We start from the raw sequence: 12,087 nt of genomic DNA, 5'->3' as shown, positions 1-12,087 counted from the left end.
TTCTGTGTGATTCATGGCCTAAAGGGTAAACAGACCCCTGTTCCAAATAGGGGCTCCCCCACCACCTGCCCTGAGTGGGTGACAATTCGAGATCTAGGAGTCATAGGCTGGCACAGCTGTGGATGTGGCAGGGGCCTTGGTCCAGGTTGACCATCCTGTCCAAGGTGAACACAGCCCTTTGGGGGGATCTGCCGCTATGCTAAGGGCTGGGATCCAGATGCGTCTCCTTCCAGCTGGTCAGTGCTCACGTTGCTCCTCTTGCCCTCTGTCCTTGGGTCCAGGCAGATCAGGGGCTCTGGGAAAACTCCTGGAATTCAGGGCAATGATTATCCCTTTCCAGTATCCTGTGAGAGACCAGAGAGAGGGTTCAAACTTAACATGGGGCGGGGGACCCTCAACTCCTGGAGGAGTGACATGGGCTTTATTGGGTGGGCTGGTCCAGGTAACCCCGCTCCCCAAGCTAAGAGGTGGAAGACAAAACAGAGGGCTCGGGGGAAGAGAAGCAAGTGGGTCAGGTGAGCACGGGGCCCAGCCACAACTATCCCAGGAAGCTCTCCAGGCTTCCCTTTAGCACATTTCTGCCACGGTTGTTGCATCTGTAAAATGGGAATGGAGAGGGGCGAGGGGATCTGAGTGCGAGAACACAGCCCTGCCGAGCAGCACTGTGAGCGTGTCCCTTCCCCTACTGGCCTCTGCCTTGCCCCCGGAGAGCCGCTCCCAGAGAATCAGACAACCATCTGCAAGGGGAGAGAGACACCCACAGGGGAAGAGCTCCAGAAACGAGGAGGTTGGGAGGAGGAGGAAGAGGAGCCCTTTAGGTAAACGGCTCCATTCTGACCATGAGTCACAGCCCTGTATTACCCCATCAGGATGGCTGGGATGAATAGCAGTCCAGCTCCCAGGAGGAAAGGGAAGCCCTTCATGAGGTTCAGGGTGGCTGGGTAGAGCGAGTTGAAGATGCCGGAGGCCATCAGCATGGCCAAGCCATTCACACAGGCCAGAGCAGAAAAGAGAGCGCCTGTGAAGAAATAAATACCACACAGCAATTTGAAAGACCTAAATGCAAATTCTGGCACTACTACCCAACAGCTGTGTAATCGGGGGCAAGCCACTTCACCTGAGTCTGACCTTTCTCACCTATAAACCCTACATCATATGTTGTGTGTGATAAGGCTTCAGTGAGGTCATACATGGAGAGCACATGTGCTTAAAACAAACGGCTGTTATTAAATCTATTACAAGGATGTGTGATGTCTTCTCAAAGAAGTTTGATAAAGTCTGATAAAATCGCGTGGGGTTTATCCCCTTTGGAATCATCTCCTGTTTAGGATAAATTTCTGGGTTAATTCTCAGTTTCAACACTTATTAGCTGTGTAATCACTGAATAAGTCATTTACCTTTCTGGGTTTCTGTCCCCCTTCTGTTAAACAAGGACATTACCTTTCATGGATTGTTAGGAATGCTGGTAACATTATATACACAGGTAAAGCAGCCATGCCCGGGCCTGCCCTCCTAGAGGCAGTCAGTTAGCAAAGGCTGTTCTTTTCTCCTGTTCCTCTTGGCATCTCTGGGCACAGTGAAGGCGCTAGAAAAAGGCTTATTGAGTGAATGAATGGAAACAACAGAATGGTTGTGAATGAATGGTTCTGGAGACAACAGAACCCACGGTGGGATATATGACATGAAAATCTCTGCCATCACCAGAACTTCTTTCCCGGGTAGAAGGGAAAAGGAGGATAAGCCAGATGTTTTCACTGGCCTAAAGACCCAGTGACCTGAGAAACTGCTCTTTATAGATATGCCAACAGAACACGAATTCTGCAAAGTAAGCTCAACCCTGGGCTTCCCTGGTGACTCGGATGGTAAAGAATCTGCCTGCAGTGTGGGAGACTCGGGGTTCGATTCCTGGGTCAGGAAGACTCCCTGGGAGAAGGGAATGGCAACCCATTCCAGTACTATTGCCTGGAGAGTTTCAAGGGCAAAGGAGCCTGATGGGCTACAGTCCAGGGGGTCGCACACAACTGAGTCAGATACAACTGAGTGATTAACACTTTCATTTCACTTTTGCTTTGAAGCTTAACCTAACAGAAGTTGAGATTAAACTATCAGACTGTCAGAGCTCGAAGGGCCTGCGGATGTCACCAAGAGCAATTCATGTGTGTTACAGATGAGGAAACAGGCCCAGAGAGGGAGAGGGACCTACCCAAGATCACACAGCCGGTGAGACAGAGCCAGGACTAAAAACCCAGATCCCAAGCCCTGGTGCTCTTAAAACCACACCTGGGTGTGCAACCTAGGTCCACCACTTACTGAGTGATCTTAGGTGAATCAACTGAACACTCTGGGCCTTTGTTTCACCTGCCACTTGGAAACAATGAAACCTAAGTCACCAAGTTGTTTTGTCTCCTTCGAGCTTGGACACTGTGACCCCAGGGAAGCAGGGGCCTGTGGCATGGTCACGTCCATTTTGCAGATGGAAAAGCTGAATTCTGGAAAGGGTAAATCCTCTGCTGGGCTTAAAAACATAAGCCCAGCAAAAGAACATAATCACATGCAGCTGACTGCAAATTCCGACTCTGATTTGGTCGGGAAATGTAAATCCCTGTGGTCCTTTGGCAGCCCTGGGCGCTTGGACAGCAACGCAGTTGTCTTAGCTACTTCTCCAGGGTGGGAGGAAGGAAGGTAAGCTCCTCCCAGCCTATGGCTGCCCTCAGCCCAGTTTAGGCAACACTGGCCTGAGGAACCAGACGTGGGCTGATCCTGATACTCACCCTGCTCCGATTGCCTCACCAGTCTAGATAGCTTGGCCCGGATGATAGGGGTGACGACCAGTGACAGGAAAAGGAGCCCGTACCCTGGGGAGAAAGAAGGAAAGATCGAGAGAATGGGGCTGGGGAGGGGGTGCCCCAGTGAGATGTAGCAGAGCTCTTGTGTCCACCCATGAGGGACGCAGGTTAGACACCGGAAGAACTTCCCTGATGAGGAAGGCAACGATGACGGCGCACAGTAAGCACACAGGAAATGCGAGTTCCTTTTCAATGGACATTCAGTGACTCAAAGGCTTATACTGTTTCCTTAGGAACTGTTTCTCTCCCTTGTGCAACTGTTACCTCCTCAGCAAAACTGCAAACTGTTAAAGGACAGTGGAGCCTCCAAAGTGGGTACACGATGAGGCCCCGCCTCCAGAGCCCCTGAAGGTAACAGGCACCCAAATCCCTGAGCAACGACAGTGCCTTCATCAGCTCTGCAGCCCTGAAGGCACTGAGCCCAGCACACGGGAGATGTGCGTGGAAGATGCTGTGTGTAGAAGGAAAAGGTGCCTGGCCCCCATCAGCTGCACTGTCCAGAAGAGCAGCCACATTAAGAAGTCTGTGATTACTGGGACCTCCCTGGTGGCCCAGTGGTTGAGAATCCACCTTCCAATGCAGGGGATGAAGGTTCGATCCCTGGTTGGGGAACTAAGATGCCACATGGCTCAGGGCAACTAAGCCTGCGTGCTGCAACTAGAGAGCCCCAAGTGCTACAACAACTGAGCCCTCGAGCTCTAGAGCCCATGTGCAGCAACAAGAGAAAGCCCATGTGCCTCCATGCCAGACATTTTAAAAAAAAATTTTGTTTTACTCTTTGATTACTGAATGGCTGACTGTACACATTTTCAGGCTCTATTAAAATAAATCTGTCCATTCAGGAAAATGAACTTCCTCATTTTCAGCTGTCCCCTCCAACCAAAAAAAAAAGAAGAACTAACACAAGTCGGAATCTGATAGCTGTGGTCTGAGAAGGCTGGCTTTTTAAAAAAACCCAAAGAAGCTGACCAAGGTCCTGTAATCCTTATCAGAGAAGTGAGCATTAAGGCATTAGCAGCATGGACTTTGCTTAAAAGCACCAGGGGAGGTAGGAGTGAAGCAATTAGTGTACAAGCGATACTATTGTCTTTGGCTCTATCTTACAATATTTATGGTTGGTAATGTGAATTAATTACTTTGGCTACTGAAGGTCAATCTTTTCTGTATAACTGGTGGGTTGTTTTTGTTTTTTTTTTTTGTAATGAGATTTCTTAGTCGTTTGTCCTCCAGTGCAGGCTAGGGCCACAGTGATGTTTCCAAAGACACGGGCATGAACTGCATTTGGGGACAGCACATGGCCACCCAGTAATTCTGAAACAAACTGTAGCTGAACCCATACACTTTACCTGTGAACATGAGGGGTGTGATGGTAGCAAATGCAAAGACCATCATCCCCAGGATATTGAAGACCAGGCCGATCTCAGCCACCCAGGTGTCGGCCAGGCAGTACTGCAGAAGCCGCAAGCCCAGCAGGCTGGTGAGGTATGGGAGCTGCTGAGCTGCAGAACCGTAGCTGATCAGCCGAGAGTCCCAGCAGAGGGGTGCACTCAGCTCATAGAGGGTCAGGATGTCCTGGGCCCCGAGGTGCACAGTGATCATCACGAAGATGGCTAATGAATACAGGGCTAAGTGCTTCCTGGACTTCTCCGGGGCCTGGGTCACATAGAGCTGGATGACGGATCGGTGGTGACGGAGTGTGAAGAGACGGGTAGGTGTCCGCTCCTTCACTGTCTCACCAAAGCAGAATGCTGCATAGAGAGTCATGACGGTCAGCACGGCCAAGGCGAGCCAGAAGGGGTTGACATAAACCTGCTCCTGGAGCAAGAAGCCACCAATGAAGCTCGCCAGCATTCCCGCCACCCCAATGCATGCTTCCAACAGGGCCATTCGGATGGTACGGGTGCGGCTGGAGCTGACATCAGCCACGGAGGCAAAGCTGGCGGCCAGGAGCCCACTGAAATCGCCGAGGAGGGCACAAAGGATGCGGCCCAGTACCAAGTAGCCAATGTGGAGATGCAGCTGAACCACGAAGATGGACAGCACGGTCTGGAGCAGCAGGCCGAGGGAGGCCAGCACCAGCAGCGGGCGGCGGCCCACACAGTCACTCCAGGCGCCCAGCAGGGTGGACGAGAAGAGTCCCACCAGGAAGCCGCCCACGTTCATGTAGAGGGTCCAATGGGAGGTAAGTGTCTCCACTTCCTGTGGGGGCAAGAGTTGTATTATGGGGAGCGGGCGAGCTATCCCTCACTCTGGGCTGCCCACCCCCCACACTGTCACCAACCTGGGAGATACAGGGATCAGGACTTTCTCTGAAGCCCTAAACCTCAAGAGAATTTTAGTATGGATGCTGGAGCGGGTATGGGAAATTTGTAAGATCCATTCCTTACTTTTACCACTGTGAATGAAAAATGCTGCTGCTATATCAGGGTTCAGTCCCTGAGTTGGGAAGATCTCCTAGAGGAGGAAATGGCAACCCACTCCAGTATTCTTGCCTGGGAAATCCCATGGATGGAGGAGCCTGGTGGGCTACAGTCCATGGGGTTGAAAAGAGTCGGACACGACTGAGTGACTAACACTTATCACTTGTAATCTTTTGATGTTTCTCCAACCTGGTTTTTATCACAAAACTCCTATATATCCTGGCTCCTCCCTTAACTCTCAGGAGCAGTCCTTCGGAGCTGTCTGAGAGACTGCCTCCAGGGCTTGAGTCCTCAGAAAGTTAGCTAAATAAGACAATTTCTGGGGCTTCCCAGGTGGCTCAGTGGTAAAGAATCCACCTGCCAGTGCAGGAGACACAGGTTCGGTTCCCGGTCGGGGAAGATCCCACCTGCTGTAGGTAACTAAGCCTGTGTGCCACAACTACTGAGCCTGTGCTCTAGAGCCCCTGTCCCCAAACAAGGGAAGCCACCGCAGTGAGAAGGCCCAGCACTCTGCAACTAGAGAGTAGCCCCCGCTTGACACAACTAGAAAAAAGTCGGGGCAACCATGAAGACCCAGCATAGCCAAAAATAAAATTGAAAAAAACTCTCATCTTTTTAAGTTGTGCATTTTGTTTTTCAGAAAATACCCCCTTGTTAACCCTCAAAGCTCGCTTTATCTGCATCAGCTTTAAGCATCTCTACACCGCAGTTCTCAGGCTCCAACTTTTGCTCCCGCCCCGCCCACCACCCAAGATCCTAACCCCCGCGGCCGTCCCCAGTCTTTACCCAGGCCACCCCCGCCCCGGCCACTCTCCTCGCTTCTCCACCCCCCACACCCACGCGCGCGGCCCCTACCTGCGCGATGGGGTCCACGCTGTGGTTGCTGCAGCTGTCCCTGTGACGGGTGCCATTGTAGCCAAGGTCTGCACTGAAACGGTGCCACAGGTACTGCGTGGTGACCGGGCCCTGCAGGACCAAGGCGAAGTTGGCGAGGAAGACGAGTGGCTCCACGCAGCCGCGGCACAGCACGGACCGGGTAGGCCAGGCGCGGGGCTCGCCCGGGGAGTTCGCGCGCCCCTCCATGCTTTCGGGTTCCTTGCAGAGTTGGCACAAGGCAGAAGGTTCATCTTTCTGCGCCTGCGCTCAGCGTCTTTTTTTTTTTTTCAAGTGGGCGGGACGGAGCCGGAACTGGTGAGCCCCTCCTTCCTCTCAGCCCCTCCCTCTCTGGGCTGGGAAGGGCAGGCGGCGGGGGAGGCGGGCGTGCCCGGAACCCCTGACTTATAGAGTGACCTCGCCTGCAAACTGTGCGAAGATATCGCCTGGCACTCCTTCCCAGGCCCCGAAAACCCCATAACAGTAGGAGAATATCAATAATTAACATTCATTGATCACTTATGTGCTGGGCGTTGTACTAAACTCCACGTGGATTAATCTCCCAACAACTTTATAAGCTAGTTATTGTTAAGGATCCCAATTTACCCATAAAGAGACAAGAACAATCGGGCATTCAAAGCCGAGCTGGAAAAACACACGACTTCTGATGTCTGTGCTGATGTTCTGCCCTGCGACAAAGCGACCCGGTGGATAAAAGTGCAGCCTCCAGTTCTACTGCCTCAATTCCATCACCTAGGTTCTGGGCATGCCACTTAGCTCTTTGTGCCTCCGTTCCGTCATCTTAAAAGGATGGTGCTAATAGAATGTGACTCAAAGAATTGCTCGGGAAGCACAATGTCTGATATATTGTAAATGCTATTATTGTAATGAATAGACTGTCACTTGTTCGTTCCCCTTCTGCCCACAGAATCTTTTTCCTGGGAAGCTAATCTGTTTCTGGGGCTGGGTAATGGCTCTACAGTGCCCTTGGAGGAGCAGAGAAGGAGGAGGAGGAGATGGTGGAGGACCTGGGAGGCCCTTAAGTGTGACCCTGTGCTCTTTGGTGCTCCTACTACAGAAATAGGGGCAGAAGGCTGTCGGATCTCTATCTGGCCCTGTTTTATTGACTGTAAAAGAGAATAGTACTACTTGACTTTCTTCCTTATCAGTGCATTTGTTGAATACCCCTTATATGTCGGGGACTGTGGCCAGGAGAGGCCCTGGAAACACTGCAATGTAAAGAGAAAAAAAAAAAATGTTGCCTGCCATTCCCGTTCTATAGGGATCAAGCCATTAGCAGCTACAGTCACTCACCATCCACCCTAGGACAGTATACCTGAAGGATGTTCTGTACTTTGAACCCCACCCCTAGATAGTTGAGATCATTTAGGGAAAAATCTCAGTGATCTCAGATTCTTGTGTCTTCCCATACACTGAAAAGTTGTTGTTGTTGTGTCAATAAGTCATGTCTGACTCTGCGAGTACTCAAATCTCTTTGTGGTTTGCTGTTAATTTTCTTATGTTTGACTGTTTGTTTGTGTCTTTACCTGTTTTTTTTTTTTTTGTCTACACCTTGAAGGATGTGGAACGTCCCCTGCATCCCCTGCAGTGGAAACCAGGAGTCTTAACCACTGAATCACCAGGGAAGACCCTCAGCTAGATGTTTTTCTTTCCACTGGGTGACCAATTAGTGGCCAATGGCTTGATCCTTATAGAACTGGAATGGCAGGCAACATTTTTTTTTTAATACTATTGTGTTTCCAGAACTCCTCCCACCCCACCCCACCCAACCCCCAGTATAGTCCTAGACATACAGAAAAACTCACATATATCCTGGTTTCTCTGTTGCCTCTTCAGAACTGTTTCTCAGAGCTCAGTAAGAAACTGAATAAACCCAACTCACAGTTCTAATGTGCGTTTTTTTCAAGTTGACAGCAATGAGGGAGCAAAGCCCTCACTGGGGAGAGGGGTGGTGTGGGCTGTAGTTTGTAGAATGGTGGGGGAGAGACATCAAACAGTCCTACTAATCCATGTAGGATTTGAACTGTAGAAAGTGCTTTAGAGGAGACAAGCTGTGGGGCTCTAAGGGCACAAATTCAGGAGCCTGGCCAGGTCTGGAAGGAGCTAAACCAGGAAAGGCTACCTTCCCTGACAACAGGGCAGCTGACTGGATTTCTAGAGGCAAGCCTTGTGCCATGACCCATAGGCCTGATTCTTGGGATGGTGGGGGCTCCATTTCTGGCCATCATGGCTAAGTGTGAGCTTGTTGCTGGCTTATTAATTATTGCCTACCTCCCCTGAGCCAAAAGGAGCCCCAGGCTGAGACAAGGTAGATGCTAGCTAGATATGGTAGACTAAGGGATGCCTGTACCCCCAACAGCCATCACCATCCTCAGCTCTTCCTGAAGTGAGGTGAAAGTCACTCAGTTGTGTCCAACTCTTTGTGATCCCATGGACTGCATGGAATTCTCCATCCAGAATACTGGTATGGGTAATCATTCCCTTCTCCAGGGGATCTTCCTGACCCAGGGATCGAACCCAGGTCTCCCACATTGCAGGCAGATTCTTTACCAGCTGAGCCACAAGGAAAGCCCAGGAATACTGGTGTGGGTAGCCTATCCCTTCTCCAGCAGATCTTCCCAACCCAGGTCTTCCTGCTGCTGCTGCTGCTGCTAAGTCGCTTCAGTCGTGTCAGATTCTGTGCAACCCCATAGACGACAGCCCACCAGGCTCCCCTGTCCCTGGGATTCTCCAGGCAAGAACACTGGAGTGGGTTGCCATTTCCTTCTCCAATGCATCAAAGTGAAAAGTGAAAGTGAAGTCACTCAGTTGTGCCCGACTCTTAGCAACCCCATGGACTGCAGCCTACCAGGCTCCTCCGTCCATGGGATTTTCTAGGCAGAAGTACTGGAGTGGGGTGCCATTGCCTTCTCCTCAGGTCTTCCTAGAGATAGGAAATAGTACATGAAACATACAAACCCTTGGGTTGGTTCTCTCCCCTTTCCACTACTTTCGGAGGGACCTTAGTCTTGAAGCAGGATTTTGTTTTCCTGTCCAGGGATAGCTAGTCCACCAGAGGTAGAGGCTAGAAGCAAAGTTCTGTGATCCTTACCCTAATTGGAAGCAAAAATGTTTCAAGGAGGCAAAAGCTGCAAAACGCATACAAAGTGTATTATTAGAGACACAGCACAAAGTATGGGAGGGCACACAAAGAAACAGCTTGTTTATGTCAGAAGCAGGGCAGGAATACAGATGTCCGGAATAAGGAGCACAGTAAGAGGAGCTTTAAGGCCCTTATATCACACAGTCCTTCCAGGGGTGGGTGTGTGTGTGTGTTCAGTCATGTCTGACTCTTTGTGACCCTGTGGACTGTAGCCTGCCAGGCTCCTCTGACCATGGAATTTTCCAGGCAAGAATACTGGAGTGGGTGGCCATTTCCTACTCCAGGGGATCTTCCCAACACAGGGATCAAGCCCAAGCCCCCATCTCCTGCATCAGCGGCAGATTCTTTAGCACGAGCACCACCTGGGAAGCTGGGTCTTTGTTCACTTTTTTCACACCTAACTGGTCCTTGGACTCTCCCCAAGATGCGTGCACAGCTTTTTGCTAGGATGGATCCCGCTGCAGAAGCCCGTGGATACATTTCCACACTTATTATGGGGTGAGGCTTCCTCTCTTTTGGACCCCCAAGAAGCCTTCCTGCACATGTGCAGACAGGGGCATCTTCCTTGACCTGAGAAGTGGGTACCTTATCTCCTAACTTTAGCAGAGCTCAGCTTTTGCCACCCGCTTTGTCCTTGGGAGTGTCTGGGTGAGAAGAAAACTTCTATTTTACTCCACTTGACAAACACCAGCTGTCCAGCCCAGGGGCCCATCTATCTCCTGCCTGCACGAAAACTTGGCCCAGTTAGGTAAGCGGCAGTGAGGAAAGGGTGGTGTCCAGCTGAAATCTCTCTTTTTTAAAATTAAATTAAAATTAAAAAAAAATTTTATTTTTGGCTGTGCTGGGTCTTTGTTGCAGTGCTCAGGCTTTCTCTAGTTGTGGAGAGCAGGGGCTACTCTTTGTCATGGTTCGAGAGTTTCTCATTGCAGTGGCTTCTCTTGTTGAGCACAGGCTGTAGGGTACATGGGCTTCAGCAGCTGTGGCTCGAGGGCTCCAGAGCTCAGAATCAGTATTTGTGGTACACAGGCTTAGTTGCCCCAAGGTAGGTGGAATCTTCCTGGACTAGGGATCGAACCTCTGTCCCCCACATTAGCAGGCAGATTCTTCACCACTGAGCCATCAGAGAAGTCCACACTACTTTTTTTTTTTTTTTAATGGTTGTTCCCTGCACCATGGGGGATCTTAGCTGTCTGACCAGGGATGGAACTCGTGCTTCCTGCACTGGGAGCAGGGAGTCTTAAGCACTGGAACACCAGGGAAGTCATCAGCTGAAATCTTAGCATTGTTTCCAGATAAAGAACTAAGACTGAAAGGCGGAGGGCCAAGGTCCATCTCTGGAAATGGGACAGGGTGTGGCTTGTCCCGGAGCTGGAGCCCTCAGTCCCCACTCGGCGAGAGGCCCCTTCTCTGATGAAATAAGATTATTTTTAAGTCAGGACAAGAATAATTTTAAACATGAAATTCTCTCCCTGCCCATTTGAGCCACTACCCCTTGCCATTACTGTGCATTGAGCAGCTGTGTAAGACATTAACTAGATCCCCTTAGCGGAGAAGGCAATGGCACCCCACTCCAGTACTCTTGCCTGGAGAATCCCAGGGACGGGGGAGCCTGGTGGGCTGCCGTCTCTGGGGTCCCACAGAGTTGGACAAGACTGAAGGAACTTAGCAGTTAGCAGCAGCAGATCCCCTTAGAAGACCCAGCAATGCCTATTCAACCCCTGCTCCTGCTGCTAAGTCACTTCAGTCATGTCTGACTCTGTGCAACCCCATAGATGGCAGCCCACTAGGCTCCCCCGTCCCTGGGATTCTCCAGGCAAGAACACTGGAGTGGGTTGCCATTTCCTTCTCCAGTGCATGAAAGTGAAAAGTGAAAATGAAGTCGCTCAGTCATGTCCGACTCTTAGTGACCCCATGGACTGCAGCCTACCAAGCTCCTCCTTCCATGGGATTTTCCAGGCAAGAGTGCTGGAGTGGGGTGCCATTGCCTTCTCCGATTCAACCCCTACCCCCCTAGAAAAAGCAGTTTTCTCCTGACACCAGCAAGGTAAGTCCTTAGGAGACCTTTCTTTCTCAGTCCTGTAAAGGGGTCACACTAACCCACGACTAGCCCTCCTGGACTATGTAAAATTACTTTGATGTATAACCTTTTGTCTCAAAAATTTATATAAAGGTAGGACAATCTTCAGAGCTTTCTGAAAGACCATCTCCCAGATTATACTCCTCAGATTGGTTTTCTTTTCTTCTTTCTCTTTTATATTTTTAACTCTTTTAATATAAACATGCATTTTAGTCATGGAAAATAAAAATTTTAAAAATCTGATGATGTTCTACTTTTTTTTTTTTTGATTTTTTAAAGTAGTAGACTTTTAAAGGTGTAAGCTTGTGGAATTTTAGTTCCCCGACCAGGGATTGAACCTGGGCCCTCGGCAGTGAAAGCATGGAGTCCTAACTACTGGACCACCAGGGAATTCCTCCGCTTGGAATTCTGGAGACATCAACAGGACCTGACTTTCCTTGAACCAGGCACTGTGTGAGAGCATTACGTATTATCTTAGTCAATCCTCACCACAACCTTATGAAGTAGGCACTGTTATTTTTACAGATAACATTATCTATGGCTTAGAGAGATACAGGAAAAATCCTTCCCACTCTGGGCATAGATTACATCCATTCCAGTGTTTGCTGGATTCCAAGCCTTGGTAAATGTTAGTCCTTGTACCAAGACTACCCTTCCCACCTTGCTTAGCCTTAGTAAACTCCTGTTCATCCTTCAAGACCCACCTCT

General features: G+C 50.1%; 1 protein-coding gene across 1 annotated transcript; it reads right to left on the bottom strand.

Moving 5' to 3' along the window:
• Nucleotides 1-204: 204 nt before the first annotated feature.
• On the bottom strand, nt 205-6,429 carry SLC46A1 (solute carrier family 46 member 1). Its single transcript, XM_005907247.3, has 5 exons — nt 6,122-6,429; nt 4,193-5,045; nt 2,772-2,855; nt 862-1,018; nt 205-344 (listed from the first exon to the last, which is right to left on the bottom strand). The coding sequence occupies exons 1-5, from the start codon at nt 6,347-6,349 to the stop codon at nt 287-289; spliced, it is 1,380 nt and encodes a 459-aa protein (XP_005907309.2). The 5' UTR covers nt 6,350-6,429; the 3' UTR covers nt 205-286.
• Nucleotides 6,430-12,087: the final 5,658 nt, after the last annotated feature.

Source organism: Bos mutus, chromosome 19, assembly GCF_027580195.1.
Source record: "Bos mutus isolate GX-2022 chromosome 19, NWIPB_WYAK_1.1, whole genome shotgun sequence".
NCBI lineage: Eukaryota > Metazoa > Chordata > Mammalia > Artiodactyla > Bovidae > Bos > Bos mutus.
The sequence above is the reverse complement of the archived record's forward strand: the minus strand, read 5'-3'. Positions and strand labels throughout refer to the sequence as shown.